The sequence below is a fragment of the Rousettus aegyptiacus genome, unplaced genomic scaffold, assembly GCF_014176215.1.
Source record: "Rousettus aegyptiacus isolate mRouAeg1 unplaced genomic scaffold, mRouAeg1.p scaffold_m13_p_9, whole genome shotgun sequence".
Lineage (NCBI taxonomy): Eukaryota > Metazoa > Chordata > Mammalia > Chiroptera > Pteropodidae > Rousettus > Rousettus aegyptiacus.
Window position 1 is genome coordinate 99,253,620 of NW_023416312.1, and position 22,293 is coordinate 99,275,912.

Here is a 22,293-nt window from a genome sequence, read left to right on the forward strand (position 1 = left end):
GGTGATGGTGACAAAAAGCAGATGGATCCCCTACCCAATCCACCCCCACCCCCACCCCCACCAATAAAATACAGACACAGATTTCGTTTAGCATATACAAGCATTGGGGCATGTCCAAATTCATCTCACTGGGTTACCAGATCCAGGAGAGATTTTATCTTGGGGGCAGTCTGAGCACCTGAGGCCCAGAATTGAGCATGCCAGTGTTGAAGAGAGGCTGCCACTCTGGGCCCTGCCACTGGGGTGCCAGCAGAGGCTATAGAATTGAATCATGGTGAACAGAGATGCCTAGCCCTGTTATGCAGTCTAGAAGGTGACGGTGGGCTCCTGGGTAGTTTCCAGTGAGATCCACAGTCCCACAGAAATCTGTGCCTCAGGGTTCTCATCTGAAAAATGGGGATAAGAATCCTGCCCTGAATCTATCACAGGGCTATTATGAGGTTCAAAATAGAAATAATTTGTCAAAAAGTGCTTTGCAATAGATAAAGTGCTATATAAATTTAAGGGACTTCAATTGATTGATTGTCATTGTGAGAGTGCCCCGGGGATAAGAATGGACTGGCTTTGGGTCCCAAGGCCGAAGAAATGGCAGAAATTCTATGCTGTGCCATAGGTTGGCACCAATCGATGCAGGTCATTCCCACTGCAGAGCAGAGTCCCCTTTGTTTCTTGGCCCCAAGAAATCACCATGGCCTAGCACCTGGGTCAGGGCTGGGAAAGTCACTAGGGGAAGTTACAGTAAGAGTTACAGGGGTACAGGAGGAGGAAGGAGAGGGCATATAAAGCAGGGGGTTATCACTATTATCATACACAAAAATAGAAACCCACTGGATGCAAGGCATTGAACTGGTAGTGTGGATGAGGGACGGAGGCGGAGTGGGGGAGGAGAGGTCGCAGCAGCAGAGGGAGGGATACTGTCCCAAAGAGGCTAAATTGCTGGCTCCACCCCTCCTAAAGTGATAATGCCAGTGTCTGTCTATCTGTAGGGAAGGGTGGGCAGGGAGATTGAACCAAGAATACAATAATCTGACCTAAAGATCCACCCCTCGGTTACACTGCTACCCAGCATCTTGAGGAAGTGTCAAGAACAGGCAAGTAGCTGGTCTGTGCACTGTGAGGCTGACGCCAGAGCTAGGCCTGGAGCACTGTAAAGGCAGTATTGAGATTCTCGAAAAGGGCAATGGGTGTCAGCCCTGTTGGGAGATAGCTAATTCGCTCATACATGGGCACAGAGACTGAGAGCCTAGAATTTTTAAGGCTGAGCATCAATAGTGTTCCTTAAGGAATAGAGAGGGGGCCACTTTACTTGAAATGAGCTGCCAAGGAGATTCAATGAATGGGCCAGGTAGGGGAAGGAAATACACTCTCTAGTTACTCCTACTGCTGCTGCTGCTTTCCCTCAACCCCCTTAGCAAGGGGTGTGGGACGTCCTGGGGAACATGGAAGGCTGGCCCACAGGGTACCAGATGGTACCTAGAAGTTAAGGCAAACAAGCCAGTAGACCACATTGAAGAAGAAGAAGGTCACGGGGAAAACAACTCGCGAGTAGTTATCCAAGCGGTAGATGTGGATGAAGAGGCGACCCTGCTGCCACAAACCGCCCTTACAATCGCGGGCCATGCACATGTACTTGCACAACCTGCAGCGGCTGCCAGGGTACTGGATGCGACCAGGATGGAGGGATCGCTGAGCGGGGCAAGATGGGCCCTCCTCTTCATCACTATCATCCTCGGAGTCCTCGATCTCGTACACAACATCCTGCTGCTGGCGAGCACGGGCGTGGGCATAGGGGCGGGCACGGAGAGGGGTAAGGGCACAGGCACGGGTAGCTGGCTGAAATGGAGAAGAAAGAAGGAGAAAAAGTCAGGGAAAGATGAGCCAAGCCTGGGTGCCGCCTTAGGAGTTTCTGGAGATTCTGTCTTTGGCACATTGTCTTGCACCCCCCCACCCCCCAGGATCCCCATCATCGCATCAGAAAGTTTATTCCACTGCCCCCCAACACCCTGGGTTCTCCCCCATCACTGTGAGCTGGCCATCCATGTGCCATGAGTCCCGGTGCCCTGACTTGCATGCCTCCATACTCCAAAGCCTTGCCACCACTCCCACACCCAGCTCATACATGGCGAACTCTTGGAGAAGTGCGGCTTTTCGTGTAGTGGTAGATCAGGAAACTGAGCAGAGCAAACTCCAGCAGAGCACAGATGCAGAAGGTGAAGCAGACACCAATATAGAAATCCAAGGCTGTCATATAGGAGACACGTGGGAAATTCTTCTGGGAATAGGAACTCAGTGTGGTCATGGTGAGTATAGAGGTGATCCCTGTGAAAGCACAAGAGTGGATGTAGCTCAGCTACGGATTATACTTCTGAAAGAACCCCTGAGAAGGTAATCCTATGCCCAGATGGATGTCTACCTGACCCACTTACCTAAAGAGGTCCTAGCTTGAGCAAAATCACTCTTGATCCAAAAGGAAATCCAGGAGATAATCGTGGTCACAGAAGAAGGGACATAGCTTTGAAAGATATTAAAGCCAAACCGCCTGCTCACATTGAAGAAAAGTGTGGTGACCATGAAATCACCTAGAAAACATAAAAATGCCACTTTGTTACAGCACTGATTTGAGGGTCTCCCTCAGGCAGGACATGCACATTACAAGATCTCATTGTTCAGCTCATGGGATCCCCAACACAGTCCTAGGATAGAGGCACGTGATTCCAGTGCCACATACAGAGGATCAGAAGCCCAGAGAGCAGACACTCTGCAAGAATCATGGTCAGTTAAGAACTACACCAAGGCCAGAACCTTAATGACTTCTTTCTCAGTTCACCGTTCCACACCCTACATCTGTCTTTTCAGGGTGGCGGAAGAGTCAGATGAAAGTGAGAAAGCAGCTAGCCCTCTAGATATCACAGCTAATGTCCAGATGGCTGACGGAAGCCTTCATGTCCATTGAGGGGACATATCTACTCTGCAGAATCACAGCCTTACACATGCACTGCTGGCCCTTTCAGCAATGGAGCCGTAGGGAGCCTATGCTATGGTGGGTAAAGCGCAGAATGCATTTGACTTCCTTCTTATCCATTCATATGCTGGTGAAATGCCTTACTTAAGATGGCCAAAAGAAATCACTCGCCCATCCCAGATCTCTGCTGGTTGGCTCCCTGCTGTACAAGAGCTACAGACTCAAGTCTACACTCTGTAACCTGACACTAATGGCCCACCGCGTACTGCGCTCTTACACACACATGCACACAGCACCTTACCCTGAGCTAATCCCGTCTATTCTCAGATTCCCTGCAATAGCTTGTATATTTACACCAATATTCCAACCCTGGACTTCCTGTTCTTAATCTATTACCCTAACTCAAATTGAGTATTTTGGAAAATACAGAAGAATTAGCTGAAAATAAAAATCTAAGTCAGGTGTTCAGAGTATACACCCACGAAGTGGACTGAGGTCTTCATATCCAGTTGGATATCATGTCCTTGATGTTGGCTTTCTCCTTAGACAGTGGTGGCTCCTACAAGACCTGCTGACAACCTATCTCTCCAGTTGGGATCTTCTATTGTACCCTTCATACTCTGACACACGCATCCCAGACACTGCATACCTACTGTGACTCCAAGAATTTGGGGAGGCGGGGGCTTTCTTGAGCCTAGACCATCCCTTAAACTGTGGAACATCACACTGAATTTGTAATAGCTCGAATGCTGGCTCCTTAGTGAAGCTAATCTCCAAACTTCTACCTCAGCGATGCTATAGAATTCCTTGGCCTTGAATTAAGTAGGCTTTTAAACCCCTTCAGAGTAGGGTTTATGTGATCCCTGTGGCTTGGCTCCTGCCCATTCAAGCCTGGCACAGCCTGGAATCTAGCACATGCTCATTGACAGCTTTGTCTGAAGAGACCAGAACACTAACCTGGCCATGTATCCTCCTATTTTGGAAAGTAGATCACCTGTCCGGCAGGTCTGGGTATGTTGCAGTTGAATGAGAGGAGCAGCCTTTCCTACTCACCTTGGCAGCACTGATACTCAAGGGCCAAGACTTCTCAGAATCTTCTGGAAAAAGGCAATGAAGTGGTCTGGGGTGAGTGGAATACCTATGTCCAGAGCAGTAGCTTTAGGGATAAAATTCCTTCTCCAAGGATGATGCAGGGACCACTCACACTTGCCTACTGGCCAGAATGTATTTATCAAGTTCCTAGTTCTCTTGCCCTGGGGTCTTGACTGGTATTTGAGACAGCCTTCTTTAGCTACGACCACTCCCGGAAAAAAATTTGCTGAGTTTATATAGTCTTCTTGCAAGAAGATTTATTATCCTATTGGCTTTTTCTGTTTTTATTTTATTTATTCCAACCAAAGAATCTTCTCAACTTGTCAAGAGCTAGAAATTTGTCTTTGAAGTCTGAAAGAAGAATAGTAACACAGACCACTTTCTTATTTCTGAAGAAGGCAAGAGCAGGGGTAAAGGGAAAATGGGATAAAACATACCTAGGGCTATGGAGCCAAAGCAAAAAAAAAAAATCTAAAGATGCTTTCTGCTCTTATCTGCTTTGGCCAGACCCCAGTTGGTCACTGCACTGTCAGAGGAACACAATTAAAAAGACTGTCCCGAGGACTGGGACTTGAAGGATGAGTGAACCTAAAGCCTTAACTAATGAGGGAAGAAGAAAGAACGGGGGCTATATAGCTTATAAAATAATACGACCCAAGGCTAGAACCATAATACTGGTCTTTTAATCTTGACCTTGTGGAAAAGTGACTAGACTTAGTGTAAGCTCACTAGTTTTAGGGAAAAAGAACTAAGTCCAACAGTGGAAGTTTCAGAGACTACAATTTCAGATGATCAGGGAGTGTTTTCTGATAGACAGTTATCTAGATAAGACGAAACCTCCTCAAAAGAAAGTGAAGTCCTAATCACAAGTAAGATTTCATCAGAGGTTCAACGGCCACCAGAGAAGGATGACTGACTCACTGGGGGCAAGGCTGGACTCTCTGAGGGCCTCCTTAAACAGATTCTCTGTTTCAATGCCGAAGTGGCCAGAGTAGCAAGCTACCAGTGCATTTTGAACCATTAGGGGCTGAGTACATAAGTTTGTAACAGATGGAGAAAACTGCTCGGGGACTAACCGGAAGTGGAAGAGTTTCAGACCAATCCCAAAGATAACTATAACGTTGGAGAAACCATGATTCCATATTGACCAGTCTTTAGCAGAAAAGGAAGAAGTCTTCCTCTTTTGTCCCCAAGAACCCTCCTCTTTCCCAGGAGGTCTGGTGCTTACCTATTGTCATTGCTTTGTTGATGGTACTGGCTCTGGGGCTTTGTAGTCACTAGGGTACCATTTTGAAACAATGCACAGCCATCTACTAAATGGAACCACTAGTGACTTGAAAGCCCCTGGGCCTTGTCTCCTGCCGTTTTTGATGATGGGTCACACCTGTCTGGGGAAACTGAGGTGCAGAAAAGCAAGAAGCAGCCCCAGGTTAGCTGGCAGAAGAGCAAGGATCCTGAGTCAAAGGTAGTAAAGCTGTTTACCCAGAGCCCCTGAGCAAAAGCATTTGTAAAGCAGACCTCTCCCCTTGCCTAGTGCTATGCAAGCAAAGCTCTAGCCAGATGAGCAGGAGCTACCCCTCGCCCAGTGACCAACTCAACAAGTAAAGCAAGAACAGATTTTCTGCCTAGCCCCATGGAATCAAAGCAAGACGCCTCCCATGGCAAATGGCTGGTTGAGTGATTGGCTCCATCCGCGTTCTGGAAACGATGAGGGCAGTGCCTCCACTGCCCTGACTTGGTCAGTATGTGTGAAGAAGAGGGTTTCCAGGGCCGCTCTGGGAGCAACCCTAGGTCCCTTGGCTCTTCATTCAGATCACCTAGGAACACAAGCAAAGATGCTCACACCTAGTTGGAAGCTCGAGTTCAAGAGACCCAGGACCCTCCCTTCTGGCCCTTGTTAGGAACAAGGTCAGAAAACCAGGGATCACCATATGTCCATGCTGAATTCACCATGAAGCATTTCACAGGAATCTGTGCTTGTCAGAGCTGCTCCTTTAAAATAAAAGTTAATGCAGCAGCCACTGTAGCTGCTGGAACTCCTTCCATACTACCCCAGCCCTTCCCTATCTGACATTGGAACTCAAGCCTCCACTTACTATTAGGACAGATTTTGCTTCCAACTTAGCGATCTTAGATTGGTTCTGGATGTGGAGAACTCACTCACATGAGCTCCATTTCCTAAAGTCATGCAAGCAGGTCAGCTGTAACAAAGATTTTAAAACCGAAGGGTCTTCATGACAAAGCTGGTTGCAAATTCTGACGGTAATATAACTTCATCTACTTACCGACCCTCTTGACCCTCTCAGGAGCTTGGCAAAACACTTACTTCTTTGCAGATGAGACTGAGATATAGTTATTAAGTCTCAGTTTCCTCTGCAAACAGTTGTAAGTGCTTAGCATTTACAAGACGGGAGCCATGTTCCACAATCTTTCCATGAGATAATTTTAGAGCATTTCTATGTATAGATGGCCACCTCCACTCATCCTTACCACCCTCCTTATCCTCTGCTTATAGCCCTGCCCCCAAAGGGTACTTACCAGCTACAGTTGAGATAGTTTTGGTCTCGTTGCTCACTCCTGTAAAGTCAAACTGTAAAAGCTTCCAGGAAACACCATCGTTGATGTCAAGCTTGAAATCGTCCCACTTGTATATTATCTCATTCTCAGGATAAGAAACTGTAAAGCAATGTGGAAAGGAGGGTCACGTGAGACTGGGAAGCCTAGTGGAGGTCTCCGCCCAACATGGAGTCTGAGCAGTGCCTTGGAGTCCTGACTCTGGCCTCACCGGTGTCGTACCTTGCATCTCTTACCTCATTGTTGAAGTCCATTCAATAACTGCATTTACTGAGCATTCCTCAGTACCAAGCCCCATGCTGGAAATACAGAGATGAACAAGGCAGGAGCCCTGTCCTCAAGCATTCACATTTTATTGACTAGGACAGCGAGGGTACACCTGTAATTGTTGGAATTGCTCTGAGAAACCTCTGCTCTTAGGGCAGTGGGGAAACAGGGGAGGAAAGATCACTTGGGGACACACCCAGAAAAAATTTCCAAGAGTAGGTGACATTCCCAATAAGTGTTAAAAGTTCAGTCAATTCTCTTTGTATGAATGAGGCTGAAAGGGTGAGGAGGGTGTTTAAAGCATAGAGAGATGAACATGCCTGATGCATAATGAAAACGCCCAAAATTCAGGATGCCTAGCTCACAGAGGATGAATGAGGTATGTAGCAGTGGGTAGCAGGGGCCAGTTACTTAAAGGCCTTGAGGGACATTTTAAGCAATTGATACATGAGAGTTGAGGAAGTATTTGAAACGAAGAAGTGACCTGGTCTAGATGATTCTTCAGCTAGGTCACTCTGCTCATTATATAAAGATGGTCAGACAGAAATACCAGTTATGGCCAGAGCAGTAATACAGGCATAATACAATGAATGAAAGCAGGATTCAAAGCTGTGGCAGTGAAAATGCAGAGTAACAGACAGGACCAAGAGAGATTTAGAAGGGAACACCAACGAGATATGTTGATTGATTAGATGTAGCAGGTGAAGGGAGGAAAAGGCATCAAAGTCCTTGGCTTGAACAACTGAATGGGTGACGGTGCCTTTCAGTGACATAAGTGAGAACACAGAAGCAACACATTTATTTTAGGGTTACAGGTTGGGAGGAGACAATGTATTTATTTTTGGACAGGTTCAGTTTCGAACTGAAGATGTTACAAAAGTCTGAGTGGAAGGTAACCAAGACCTAAACCAACATAATGACAGTGGAGATGGACAGAAGCAGACACACTCAAGATACATTTCAGAGGTGGGTGATTGACTTGAGATGGGGTAGAAAGGAGAGGGAGTTACCCAACACAATGTCCAGGTTGAACAATACAGCACTGTCACCAGGAAAAGAGATGAATATGGATTGGGTAGCCCTGGGCAAACTCGGCACCATCTTAGAAGAAATGTAAAGAGCAAGGATGAGAAAAAAAGGGGCCCAGCATGACTTTAGGGTCCCAGAAACCTAAGAAGGTACTCACAGCTAGAGAAAGACAGAGGGCAAGAGTGAGAATCCATTGGAAATTTGAGCATGTAGAGTGAACATCTAGCATCAATGATCATCCTGGAAGGAAGAAAGGAACTTCATTAGTCTGGTCCTGAGCACTTAGGTATCCACTTAATTTGGGCCTGGGGACCACCACCAGTGTGTGGCAACAATGGGATTTGAGACAAAGAACTCACAGGAAAGGCAAAAAGAGAGGAAGAACAGCTTGGAAATATCTGGCTACTCTGGTCTCCAACGTTGGAGAACTGTAGGGACCAACTTATATGATGGGCTTTTGTTTCTTTCCAATCCCAGCTTCCAGGACCTGCCAACATTCTCCCACTCTGTACCACCTCCCCACCCCTATACCATCCATTCACAAGCTTCCCCTGCCAGGCATTCAGGTGTCTAGCTGGTCTTTGGTATCTTTCCAATCGCTGCGTTACTGCTCCTCATAGACAATTCCACCACTGTGGACATGTCTTTACTTTCGGGGCCCAGTTAAGATGAAATTGTCTGGGCAATGCAGTCATATTGGTGCATTCTAGTGGAAGGAGCTCTGGACTTGGAGCCAAGTAACTAGGTACAAGTCCCAGCTCTGCCTCAAATTCAGTGTGCGAACTTAAGCAATATTTTTCTATCCTGAGGTCTTGGTATCTGTGTCTGTACATGAGGGATTTGAGTCATGGTCTAGGGAAGATTGGAAGGGCTCTTAGAAGTATTATTCACAATGAAACCTCTGCCCATGTTTCTTTAGTAAAAATTCTCAGAAGAGGAAGAAGAGTCCCAAGAGGTTTGACGTACCTATCTGTGTACAACACCTTGCCATCTTTGTGGATGCGAACCATGTGGTTGAGTCTGGTGACCCCATAATTGTGGATCTTCTTAGAATTCCGAAAAAAGGTATCCGGGATCCATAACTGGCGCACCATGTCACCATTCAGAACAAAACTCTCAAAGCTGCCATTGTAACGGAGGCGTTCGTCGTACCAGGTCTGGCATAAGGTAATGTCAATGGAGTATTCCTGGTGAGAAAAATAAAAAAGCACACATTTGGGGTTGTGCAGACAAAGAACATTCTCATGGCATGCTGGGATGGGCCCGTTAAGCAGATAGGAACCCACTCAGATTTGCACAGAGGAGAGCAACTTGAATTTGGCTGTAGGAGTTTTCTATTTCCAGGTATTTCAAAAAGAAAGGAACTTTTCCAAATGGATAACGGTCTGGGAAGATACATGTCATCTAGAAACAGAAAGACAATAGCGGCTTAATTGCATGGGCTGGGCTCATCATGTAACCATTCCCTTATAAGGCTATAATGCTACTCCAGCCAGGTCAACACCATCTTAGCCCCCATGGCTTCGTAGCAAATCAAAGATCTCAAATCACATTCACCAACACATGCAGCTTTGATTGTATATAGCAAAGTTTCCCCTTTCAGCTTTTATTTGGGGGAAGAAAGGTGTTAATTAACCAAACTCCTTCATCCTTCAGAATTATATTAAAAAACGAACTGCTTTGAGTCGCAAGAGAAATTCTTTAGTCTCATGCTTTTTGAATCATTTTTGTTTTGGTTTGCTTTTCCTTTTAAACAAGGGCACCTAGCCTCTGAATGTGTGTGTGTGTGTGTGTGTGTGTGTGTGTGTGTGTGTGTGCGCGTGCGTGCACATAGATATATCTCTGATTATTTGGTCTCCAGATAGATTCTCTTTCATAAACTATTAAAAATCAAGAAGGATGTTTAATAGGAAGAAGCATGAGAAGCTAGAAATTTATATCACTGGAACTGAAGAGAATCAAAACAGACTATAACAGAACTGCAAGCAGCTTGAACATCAAATACCAGAATTGGACCAAGGTAGAACTTTGAGGGCTAGCCTGACTGCCTTTACTTTAGAGGTGGGTAAACTGAGACTCAGAGAGAAAGGGGCCTGTTCAAAATTGCACAAATAGTTAACAGCAGCGCACCGGCTCTGATGCTCAGAGCGCCACGGTCATAGCCTTGTCCTGGGACAATCTTCACTGATCTTCCCCTCCAGTGCTACTTCATTTGAATCAATAATCCCTTTGGGTACCAAAGTCCAATTTCCCTCTGCAGATTCCCTAGGTCTTTCTCTTGAGTTATCCTGTATCAAACAATAAACTCCAAGCAGACAGCCACAAACCTGTAAGCCAGTAGAGCCCATGGCAGGAAGATCAAAGCAATGCTCAGGCCAAAAGATGATGACTGCCACTGCCAAATTGCTGGGAGCCAGCCTCCCAGACTGGGGATGTCCCCGGGAGTAATCCAGAGAAGTAAACAGAAAAAAAAGTGGCAGAGCTGGCTCCCATTCACATAGGAGCCCCAGCCCTGCCCTGCCCAGACCCTCTAGCCTTCACGGCCGGCCTTCAGAGCATGTCTACAGTCCCAAGTGACTGGCAGTTCCAACTTGGCCTGCAGAGCCTCCTTCGTTCTCAGGCCACGTGAAGTACTTGGTGGTAGGGGAAGACTTCTCTGCAACCCACAATGTGCTCCTACTCTGCTATAGTGTTTCGAATGAGCAGTTTATTTCTATTCAACCAGATATCAAATGTAAGTTCACTACACACCAACTGATAACCAACAGTTCTATTTTTCTCCATTCGACAAGGTATCTTTGGATGTACACCTCTTTTAGCTCAGCCAAAACTCAAGAAATTTGGAGTCAAGGAATTGGCTTAATTAGAATTGCTCGTGATAACCACTGTTGATACTGTGTAGGGAAGTCATTTCCAGAGTGGGCACTGCCTTCTAAGCTCAAGCCCAGAGATTGGTAGAAACATTTGATTTAAATCCTCATGCTCTGGGCTCAGGTTTCCCTCCATGAAGACAATTCTTGTCCTCTAGGTAACATCTGACTGAAGGGTATTGGAACTCCCCTCAAACAACCACTAATACTGTGTAATAGAACACTGGAGACTCAAAACCTTGCCGAGAGGCTCAGTTGCCTCAAACAAAATGAGAATCCCAGTGACAGCCTTGCCTGTCATGAAGACCCAAGGAGACAAATATGCTCTGTTGATTGGTAAGTGTTGTTACTATGTGAGAGAGACACATGCCCCCTCCTCACCAAGCGTACCACTCTCCGAGTGTCACCAAGGCTGTACAAGAACTGGGACCTCCCACAGCTTTCAAAAAACAATTTGGAACTATAAAAAAGGCCTGACTTCGGAGAAAATTTAATACCACATGACCGTTTGGAATCTTCTAAAAGTATTTGGCAAAAGAACCACCTTAGTAGCCAAAGAAAATCGAGTTATTGGCTCCTATTTAGACCAGTTCTGCGTCGCATGCCAGGTTTGGTTGCTGCCGAGTTATTAAACTGTATTCCTCGGGATTGTCAGGTGTCAGCACCTCCTGTCACCTCAGGTAAGGTCAATACCGCCAACATTAGTAGCAGCAGAGTGTGGGACCACAAGGCTTTGACCTCTGGGTCTTGCTCAGAACCCATTGCTTCTTAGTATAATAATGATTTAAGTCAAATCGATTGCTAAATTCATACTCATTAAGTAGTAAGCACATTGATAAAAGCAAAAAGTAAATCTGACAACAAAGGAAGAGAAAAACTTTAAAATGTCAACAGAAACTCAAAAAGATCTATTCGCTTTCACGCTTCTCTGCTTCCTTGTTATTTCCCAGCATTCCATTCTAGTAGTTACAGGACTTTACTTGCTTCAGTAGGAAAATATAATAGCCATGTGTAGTAGACAGACTCTAAGATGGCCCCCAATGATCTTCACTCCCTGGAGTCCATGCCCTTGTGTAATCCTCCCCACTTGACTGTGGGCTAGACATGACTTGCTTCTGATGAACAGAATACCACAGAAGCAATACTATGTTACTACCAAAATTACATTACAAGTTTGTGGCTTCCATTTCAAATACCTTTTCTCATGCTCTTGCTCAGCCTGAAGGAAACCAGCTGCCATTTTGTGAGCTACCCTGTGGAGAGGCCTACATGGCAAGGACAATGGGAGGCCTCTAGGCAATAGCCAGAGTAGAACTAAATCCTGCCAACAACCATGTGAGACTTCAAAGTGGATCCTCCCTCAGTTGAGCCTTCGGATGAGGCCCCAGACTCAACTGACACCTTAACTGCAGCCTTGTAAGAGACCTTGAAACAGAGGATCCAGCTAAATCATGCTTGGATTCCTAACCCACATGAGCTGTAAGCTGATTACTGTTTGTTGTTTCAAGACACTGTATTCTGAGATAATTTGTGACATGGCAATACATAAGTACACCATGCCTCAAGAACCAGGTAGCCAAACAAAGTATTGCAGGGAGAAACCTCATTCTTCCACTAAGCCTGAGTAAACACCCTGATCTACCATAAATGTTTGCTTACCTTTGAGCGTCTAGTTGCAAATCCCACCTCAAAGCCTAGACTCTGAGCTCACCCAATCAGATGGTGCTTGTTGGGTACCAGTTGGTATGCTAAAACTATGTCTGACCGGGTCCAGGCCAAGTCTATGGCTGCAATGAAGTTAGTTACCACAACCTTTCTCATTGTCAGGCTCTGCAGATGAAAGTAATTTTTGTAGAATCTCTTTCATAATTCATTTGCTCAGCTAACATACACAGAATCCTTTACATTAGGGAGACCATAGTTGAGAGAGCAAGGCGGACACAGAGCACATCGTTATAATATAACAAGCTAGGAAAGGTCACGTAAATGACTGGGATAAGATCCGAATGCCAAAGAGAGGACTGTGGTATAAGAAAGGAGCGATAAATAGCTATGGAGGTCAGGAAGGATGCCATGAAAGAGATGTTATTTGAGTTATACCTTGAAAGATAAGGCTTATGAGAAATAGAAAATTAGAGCAATGGCATACCAAACAACAAATAGCTTGAACAGAGGCTCGGAGGTACAAGCTAGTTTGGGAACACCCATAGTCTAGTGCGAGTAGATCACGTGGTCTGGAAGGGAGTTAAAAAAATAATCCTTGAGTTACTACTTCCAGCCATGATTGCTAGAGTGCAGGGTTGAACTTCATGCTTTAAGCAGGATCAGGACTGCAGGAGGCATATCACTCAGGAAGCCAGGTGACTTGGGGTAGGTAGGCAGAGACCTTGAATTTTGTGCATGTCCAGTAGGAGATAATAAAAGCTAACTGGTGATAGTACCGACACTAGAATGATTACAGTGAAACAGGAGAGAAGAAATGAGGGCAAAAGGAAAGAAACAGCCTTAGAGCATGAGTTGCTGTAACTGCAGACTTAAGTCCATAAAAAAATCAAGCCATTCCATTGTGTCATTTAAAGGTGCTTTCTTATTTTCACTTTGAATGAAAGACTGGAAGATATAGTCTGGATTCTAAAGGTCTTCTTCAGGCAGGTTTTCCAGCCTCCTTCTCAAGTAAGTATTGGTTAAAATCTCTCCCCTCGCCCAGAACTTATGTTATGGACAGAGATAAAAAAAAAACAGGTATGCGAAATGCCCCATGGATTAGCTAGCTCCCTGAGCTAGGAGATATTGTATCAAAGCTCAGTACTCACCATGTTCGGGACAGAGATAGGACCAAGGGTGTTGACAGAGAGCATGACAGTGACCACAGTGGGCTTCCCTGTAAGGAAGCAGAAGCGGCAGAGGTGAGTGTCAAGCAGGGGCATGAGGCAAGGGAGGGTGTGGTCAGAGGGAAGGCAAGGGGAGATGAATAAGGATTAGACTATATGGGTTTCAACATCTGATCCTTTTCTTTCTTCGTTCTTTCATGGTAAAATCCAATTCATGGACTGTTAAAGAGTTGGACATACCTCGAAGGTCATATCATCTAGTCCAGTCATCTCATTCTATAGTGGGAAAAACTGAGGGTAAAAAGAAAGGAAAAGTCTAGACCAAGGTTAACGGCATTGCTGAGACTATAGTTGATATCTCTTACCTGACAGGTCAGCAACAGATGTTCTTGTCCACATGCAGGGCAACCTCACCTATACCACAGGTCTGATTGCCATCCTTGTACCCTTAAAGCTCCTCCCCTCCGGGGGAAGGGGGAAGAACTGCTTCGTTACTCACCACCAATGCCAGGGCGCAGTCTGTGGTCATAGTTGTTCAGCATACCGTCCAGTATTTGAGTGGCTGCAAGCAGCTTTCCAAATCCACGAGGAGTATCAATGGTGGGCTTTATTTCTTCAGCAGGGAGCTTCTCTGGGGGAGCATGGGGCTCGGGGCCATAGACATCATCGAGACCGGTGGAGGGTCCCTTCTCTAATTCAGCATGAGGTCCTTCAATCCTAGAACATACAAATAAAAAAATGAAGTTCTGTCCCCCACTCCGTAGGGGCCCCGGATGGTGCCTCTTGAGACAGAAGCAAACCAAAAGAATCTGCAACCCAAGTCATAGTGACTAGCGTCAGTAAATTATGGGCTGATAACAGATTTCATTTATTTATTCTAAATCTTGCTGCTCTTTAGGAACTTTCCACGTTATCCCCCTTTTATGGTAATTCTCCATTTAAAAAATCAATAATAAAACCAAGTTCGATATTTTAAAAAAATGTTTAAATGTAAAATAATGAAGGCATCAGTGGAGCCTTGCTCCAGTCTGCCTGACCAGCACTTCCAGAAAGCAAATGGGTCGGCAGAAGGCCAAGACTGCCCAGGAATGTTCAGGAAAGCCAGAACAGCCACTCCCAGAGAGGGCTAGACCACTGTGGAAATAGTTTGCATTTCTTCGCTCCTGTAATACTCATTGCATTGGAGTTGGAGGCCGGGGGTCGGGGGAAGCTCTAAGCCCTGAGAAAAAGCAGGAATCCTTCACCTGGAGGCCGTGATCCAGGAAATAGATGGCCAGCAGAAGTCCAACGTGACTGCCACAGCCATGCACCACAGCCAAAAAATAATGAGACGTAAATTAAAATAAAATTTAAAAAGCCACCTGCTCATGTATGAAGTCAAGGTCGTTACATTTTCTGGGAGGCAGCGAGGAAAGGGTTGCCAGAAGGTTTCTGAGGTTCTGGTCATATTCTAGTGCCTGATGTGGGGTCTTGATATCAATATGAATATAGTCATTTTCTGACAACTCATACTTATGATTTGAGCACTTTTCTGAATAAATGCTCTAATTCAATAAAGAGTGTTTTGAAAAATAAAAATGCTAATAAAAATGTGTTAATATATAGACTTTATTTGGACCCTGATTTTAAAAGGCGAAGTAAAAACAAAACAAAACAAAAGAAAAAACATTTATGACAAAATAGGGAAGATTTGAACACTGGATAATTTCTTCAGTATTAAGAAATTTATTCTAAAATTTTTGTTGTAATCGTGGCATTTTATTGCCTTTTTGGAGTCCTTATGGCTAGGAATACATGCATACTAAAATAATTACATGAGAAATGATATGTCTGAGATTTGCTTTAAAATAATTTAAGTTTGAAATGGAGAGTGGGTTGGATACAGAGAAAATAAGAGTGGCCATGAGTTGATAATTAACGGGGCTGGTGGTGGGTACATGGAGATTCACCCTACTGTTTCCTTTACTCCTATATATCTTTGAAAAAAGTTTTATAATTAAAAGCTTTTCAAAAAACGGCCAGGAAAACTAATCTGGAAAGCAGGAGAGTGGTTTCATTTGGGTAGGAGCATGAACTAGGAGGGGGTGTATGGTGAGGCTGGCGAGGGTGGGGTGGAGGGGACTAGAATTTTCTATTCTGTGTCTAGAGGGGGTTACACGGGCATGTTTATTTGGTGCAAATCCACTGAGTTGTTCACTCAAATTTCTATACTTTTATATTTGCATATTACACTTCCAAAATGATTTTATTTTTTAAAAAGCCATCAGGAAACTTGCTTCCTAAAAATAAAGGGTTAACAGGGCAGGAGATGTGAGCATGGCCTCTGTACTGCTGACCACAGGACTGCCAACTTGAGCATCAAAATGCATTTTCACGTATATCTCAAGCTCTGGAGCACAGATGCGCCAAACCTGTGCCGTTTCTCATGTCCGAAGTGGCTAATTTACAATGGGGCAAGGGAAGAACTTAGCTTAGGTAAAGCAGTTTCCATTTTCTCCTGTCCCCTGAACAGATAGTGCAGATGAGAGGGAAATAAGGAGAGCAGGGGCCTGAGACCTTAAAAAATAAGTGGCCGGGAGTATGGTATAATCGGGACTGGCACTGCAAGCCAAGACCACCCAAGAACCTGCAGCGGCCCCTCCCAGATGTCCGAAGCCAAAAACAAGAACCCCTAGATTCAAGAGGCAAACAAATAAACAAGTGAAAGCCCGGAACCACTAAATCGCCCCTGAACCCAGACTAATAATCTGCAACGAAAATGTTGCTGTAATTCTACAATTAGCTTTTCCCAGTAAAAAACAAAGTGATCCCCTTGATAAGTATAGTACCACTTTATAAATTACAGAAATGTCTAACCACTGTGCCATACACCAGAAATACAAAATGATATTAAATGTCGACTGTAATTGAAAAAAAAAAATCACACGAACAAAAACACCCTCGTTCGGGACCCTTGGGGTTAATAAGCTCCTAAAGATGCATTCGTTTTCTCAGCCGGCCATTAAGCCTGCATTTAGGGCAAGATGTAACAAAGACTTGAAAAGCACTCATGCACTGGACTAGTGTGATCCTTGCATGGCGGCTTTTCGGGCACTCACACCCCTCTACACACGAGGATCCGAGATCCAGGTGAATTTGTCACACCACCTCCTGCCACTGAAGATGTTCATTCAGTTGGATGAAGGGAGGGGAGGGAACATGAGAAGGGCCACTGGATTTTTTTTTTCCAAATCAACCCTCCTTTTCACTTTACAGATGGAGAAACTGAGGCCCAGATGGGGTAAGGCTGTGCCCAAAGTCACACAACTGATTCCAGGCGAGCCTTGACCAAAGTGGGTGTTTCTGCTTCAATGTGGTCCTTGCCAGCACACCCCGCTGACACCTCCCTAGCTCTTTCTTGACGTCAGGAGTTGCCATGATGACAATGTTTGAACGTCAGCTACTGCAGCCCTTCTCCCAGGCTGGAAAGGTATTTTCCATCTCAGTAACCCCTCTTCCCGCCGTTTTCCTTCCTGTTGGCCCTCTCTCCTTTTGCTCCCTTCCCATCTCTTGCCTAAACAAGTCATCTTGTCGCTCTCTCGACCAGCCTGTTGCACACCTGGATGGAGGTGCATGATTAGAAATTCCCATCACGCGTTCAGAAACATTTACTAAACCCCTGCAGAAGCCACCTCACCACACCCCACCGCCCCGCAAGTCAGAGCGCCTGTGAGTCAGCAGGGAGCCATATGGCCCCTCCCTTGAGGAGCTTAAGAATTCTAGGGTGGGGGAGAAGCCACCTTTCCTCTCCCCTAAACGGAGAAGCAAGCCACAAGCCCAGTGTTATGGAGATTTCGAGAATGTTTGACAGATCAAGACGTTTAGGAACACTTGACAGTTTGTAGTCAGCAAGAAATCATCCCCCAAATATGAAGCTAATCGTTTTCCTCCCTAAAACAAAACAAACAAACAAACAAACAAAAAACAGAATGCAGGGGACAACCTTCCTGGCAAAGTCCCAGGGTGAGAAGAAGGTGTGACGGAAGCTGCCAGCTCACGAGAAACCTGCTGCTGGCTTTTTAAAAAGTGAGGAGGAATTGAAGTCCACGACCCAAACCACAGACCTCAGAGAGTAACATTCCTGGCCTCTGGCTCCAGTCGTCCCAACACCCTAGGGCGAGGGGCTGAGGAAGGAAGTTGGGAGGCTGGCGGCGGAGAGGATGGGGTGGACAGCTGCGGCAGGAACCTTGACACTAAACCCGGGCTCCTGCCCGGGACTGGCACCAAGAGGAATGGAGGGAAGGACGCAAGTCAAGTCACAGAGTTCCCTGGCGCAGTGCCTGGTACTCAGGAGGCGCGCGGAAAAAAAAAATTCTTTTAACGAGAGGAAAGACTAGCCAGCGCTCAAACATTTCAGACACAGCCTTGCTCCCTCAGTTCGCGCACCTTTCGGGGTGCCCCCTTTCCAAAGTCCTCCAAGCCCTGCCCCTGTCCCGGTCCCCAGAAGTGCGAGCCTGCCATGCCCCGCAGCCCCGCGGGCCTCATGCCTCTCTTAACCGAATACTCTGAGAGCGCGGGGCGGGGGGGCACGCTGGTCGCCGCACGGGTTTGGGGAGGGGGATTCCCGGCACAGGGGCGTCCAGGAAACGGGCGTCCCGCCTGCCCTCCTGGCCGCCGTTTGGGGTGCCCGGCGCGCGGGTCCTAAAGGAATTGGGGTGGAGGTTTGGCGCCTTTTGGGGTGCCAAGCGCGCCGCTTCTAGGGGTACAGGCTTGCAGCCGTTTGGGGCGCCCAGCGCGCGGGTCCTAGGGGAAGAGGGGTAGAGGTTTGCCGCCATTTGGGGTCCCTAGCGCGCCGCTCTTAGGGGAAGCCGGGTGGAAGCTGGCCGCCGTTTCGGGTGCCCAGCGCGCGGGTCCTAAAGGAAGCGGCGTTCAGGATAGCCGCAGTTTGGGGTTCCCGGTGCGCGGGTCCTAGGAGAAGCGGGGTACAGGCTTGCAGCCGTTTGGGGTCCCAGCGCGCCGCTCCTAGGGGAAGCGGGGTGGAAGCTGCCCGCCCTTTGGGGTGCCCAGTGCGCGGGTCCTAAAGCGAGCGGGGTTTATACTGGCCGCCGTTTGGGGTCCCTAGCGCGTGGGTCCTAGGAGAAGCGGGGTGCAGGCTGGCCGCCGTTTGGGGTCCCTAGCGCGTGGGTCCTAGGAGAAGCGGGGTGCAGGCTTGCAGCCGTTTGGGGTCCCTAGTGCGCGGGTCCTAAAGGAAGCGGGGTGCAGGCTGGCCACAGTAGCGCGCAGGTCCTAGGAGAAGTGAGGTACAGGCTTGTAGCTTTTTGGGGTACCCAGCGCGCCAGTCCTAGAGAAAGTGGGGTGGAAACTGGCAGCCGTTTCGGGTGCCCAGAGCGCGGGACCCAAAGGAAGCGGGGTGCAGGCTGCCCGCCGTTTGGGGTCACTAGCGCGCGGGTCCTAGGAGAAGTGGGGTACAGGCTTGTAGCCGTTTGGGGTACCCAGCGCGCCCATCCTAGAGAAAGTGGGGTGAAAGCTGGCTGCCGTTTTGGGTGCCCAGCGCGCGGGACCCAAAGGAAGTGGGGTTCAGGCTGGCCGCAGTTTGGGGTGCCCAGCGCGCGGGTCCTAAATGAAATGGGGTGCAAGCTGGCCGCGGTTTGGGGTGCCCAGACGCGGGTCCTAGGGGAAGTGGGGCGGAGGTTTGCCGCTATTTGGGGCCCCTAGCGCACGAGTCCTAAAGGAAGCGGGGTGTAGGCTGGCCGCGGTTTGGGGTGCCCAGCGCGCGGGTCCTAAATGAAGTGGTGTGCAGGCTGGCCGCGGTTTGGGGTGCCCAGCACGCGGGTCCTAGGGGAAATGGGGCAGAGGTTTGCCGCCGTTTGGGGTCCCTAGCGCGCGGGTCCTAAAGGAAGTGGGGTGCAGGCTGGCCGAAGTTTGGGGTGCCCAGCGTGCGGGTCCTAAAGGTAGCGGGGTGCAGGCTGGCCGCGGTTTGGGGTGCCCAGCACGCGGGTCCTAGGGGAACTGGGTTAGAGGTTTGCCGCCGTTTGGGGTCCCTAGCGCGCGGGTCCTAAAGGTAGCGGGGTGCAGGCTGGCGGCGGTTTGGGGTGCCCAGCGCGCGGGTCCCAGAGGATGTGGGGTGGAGGCTTGCAGCTGTTTGGGGTGCCCAGCGTGCCGGTCCTAGGAGAAGCGGGGTGCAGGCTGGCCGCGGTATGGGGTTCCCAGTGCGCGGGTCCTAGGAGAAGCGGGGTACAGGCTTGCAGCCGTTTGGGGTGCCCAGTGCGCCGCTCCTAGGGGAAGCGGGGGTGCCGGCTGGCCGCCGTTTCGGGTGCCAAGCGCGCAGGACCTAGAAGAAGCGGGGTGCCGGCTGGCCGCCTTTTCGGGTGCCCAGCGCGCGGGTCCTGGAAGCGGGGGGGGGAAGAGGCTTGCAGCCGTTTGGGGTGCCCAGCGCGCCGGTCCTAGGAGAAGCGGGGTGCAGGCTGGCTGCCGTTTCGGGTGCCCAGCGCGCCGCTCCTAGAGAAAGAGCCGGGGAGACTGACCGCCGTTTCGGGTGCCAAGCGCGCGGGACCTAGAAGAAGCGGGGTGTTGGCTGGCCGCCGTTTCGGTCGCCCAGCGCTCCGATCCTAGTGGAAGAGCCGGGGAGACTTACCGCCGTTTCGGGAGCTCAGCGCGCCCATCCTAGAAAAAGCGGGGTGGAAGCCGGCCGCCGTTTCGGGTGCCCAGCGCGCGCGCCCTAAAAGAAACGGGATGCCGGCTGCCTGCCGTTCCAGCAGCTCCGCGCGCCGGTCCTGGAGGAAGAGCGCAGGGAGGCTGGCGGCGGATTCGGGCTCAGCGCTCCGCTGCCAGAGGGAGCGGGGTGGAAGCGGCCGCCGTTAGGAGCCCAGCGCGCGCCGCCTGGAAGAAGCGGGGTGGAGGCTGCCTGCATTAGGGCCGGGGGCAGGGTGGGCGCACGGCTCTCAGCTGCCGGCTTCGCTCCCGGGGAAAGGGAGCTGGCTGCAGAGGGCTCCTAGGTTCCGGCTTGGCGACTCACCTTGGCGGGAGGGTGATGGCTATGCCCAGGAGGAGCAGGAGAAGTTTGGTTAGCATCGTGGCGCAGACCGGCGCAGACTGGCGCGACAAGCAGCGCGGAAGTCGCGGCGCACGGTCTTGCAGCTCCCAGCACTGCGCTGAGAATTTTGTTGCGCTCCAACTTTCACTCCTCCCCCTTGCCCCGCCCATCACTCCCCCACCCTCCCCACCCTCCCCAGGCCCCCCTGGAAATCTCCGATGACGTGTTTATTGCGGGGGCAGGACGCGGGAGGGTAGGAGGGGGCAACAGGGGGTCAAAAGGTAAGTTGAGGAAAAACTCCTGTAACCGAGTGCCATCGCATCCTTCGTCACCGCCGCCGCCGCCGCCGCCACTGCGGCACTGCCTGACGGCCAGGGGCGAGGGAGAAGGGACGGAGGGAGGAGTTAAGCCTCGACGGCACTGGAGACAAAGTTGGAGGAAACCTCCGGCCTGCGGTCCCGGGTAAAAAAGTATCCGCAGGCTGGGCCTAGCAAGGGCAAAATGGGCATGCTGGATGGGCTGCTTCTTCCTCTCTGATACCCTGTAGCTTGCTAGTGCGCCACGGGTTGGAAGCGAAAAGTATTGCAGAGATTTTCGTATGAAGTTGATACCAAACATTACATCTTCTCCTGTTGCTCTAGAAGGAGCTGCGGGCATCCCAGGTTGCCGGCTGGCTCCTTGGAGAAGCTCTGCTGTACCAGACTAATCTAATACACCCTTTCCACCACCCACACCCACCCCACCACTCTGCTTTGTCGTCTTCAAAACAAGTAATGATTTTCTTGGGCAATTCTTTCTGACCTTGTTTCTGGTGGATTTCCCAGGCTGGAGTAAGCTCAGTGACAAAAACAAAAGAAAACAAAATTGTAAAAATGTGTCTGTCTGGTTTTCCACCCTATCCCTGTGTCCTACTGCTACTGAGTTCGCTGGGACCGGGGCTCCCTTCGGACTCTATGAAAGAGAGAAATAAAAAAAGACTGCAGGGCACATTTAGGCTTCCTGTGTGCATGCTTCCCAGCTCTGCGGCAGGGCCAGCTTCCTCGCCTTGTGATCTGTGCAGTTCCACAGGGCCCTGCAAGCAGAAGGGCCCCCATGCTCGTTTAATGCTTTGCTGTCGTCCTTTTGAAATTCTGAATAGTTTTTTAAAAGGTGGCCTTGTATTTTTATCTTCTCCTGGGCCCCGCGAATTATGCAGCCTCTCTTGCAGGGAGACACGCTGCAGATCAGGGAACAGGCAAACACAGAGCATTCCTGAGCCTCCAGATAGAGAAAACTGCCAGGCCTTCTGCTTACCTTTTTGTCCAGCACCAGACTGTTGTGCAGAGGGGTGATTCTGCACTTACTATAGCCAGCCCTAGACTTGAAGTGTCTTATATGCATGTCTCTCTCTCCACTGATACCGAAGCTCCAGGAAAAGGTTGTTTGTCTGATTTACCTGTATTCCCCTCAATTGAGTGCAGTACCCAACGGCTGGCATTAGGTAAATATGCTGAATGAGTAACTGAATCCGGGGCAGCCACGAGGCAAGCAGTTACAGCTTCCTCATCAGAGGACCCACCCAGGGCAAATTTCTCTTAAAGGTTGAGATTAATCACACTTTGTAGTTCTCCAAGTATTTTGCATGTGCTTGTCTGTGAGGGGCCCTGGACTTGGTGA

General features: G+C 48.8%; 1 protein-coding gene across 1 annotated transcript; it reads right to left on the reverse strand.

Annotated features, from left to right (window-relative positions):
- Positions 1 to 64: 64 nt before the first annotated feature.
- On the reverse strand, positions 65 to 20,720 carry GABRE (gamma-aminobutyric acid type A receptor subunit epsilon). Its single transcript, XM_016164580.2, has 9 exons — positions 20,620 to 20,720; positions 14,125 to 14,342; positions 13,608 to 13,675; positions 8,891 to 9,111; positions 8,082 to 8,164; positions 6,593 to 6,730; positions 2,427 to 2,579; positions 2,120 to 2,319; positions 65 to 1,833 (listed from the first exon to the last, which is right to left on the reverse strand). Exons 1-9 carry the CDS (start codon positions 20,673 to 20,675, stop codon positions 1,474 to 1,476), a joined length of 1,497 nt encoding a protein of 498 aa, XP_016020066.1. The 5' UTR covers positions 20,676 to 20,720; the 3' UTR covers positions 65 to 1,473.
- Between the last annotated feature and the right edge of the window lie 1,573 nt (positions 20,721 to 22,293).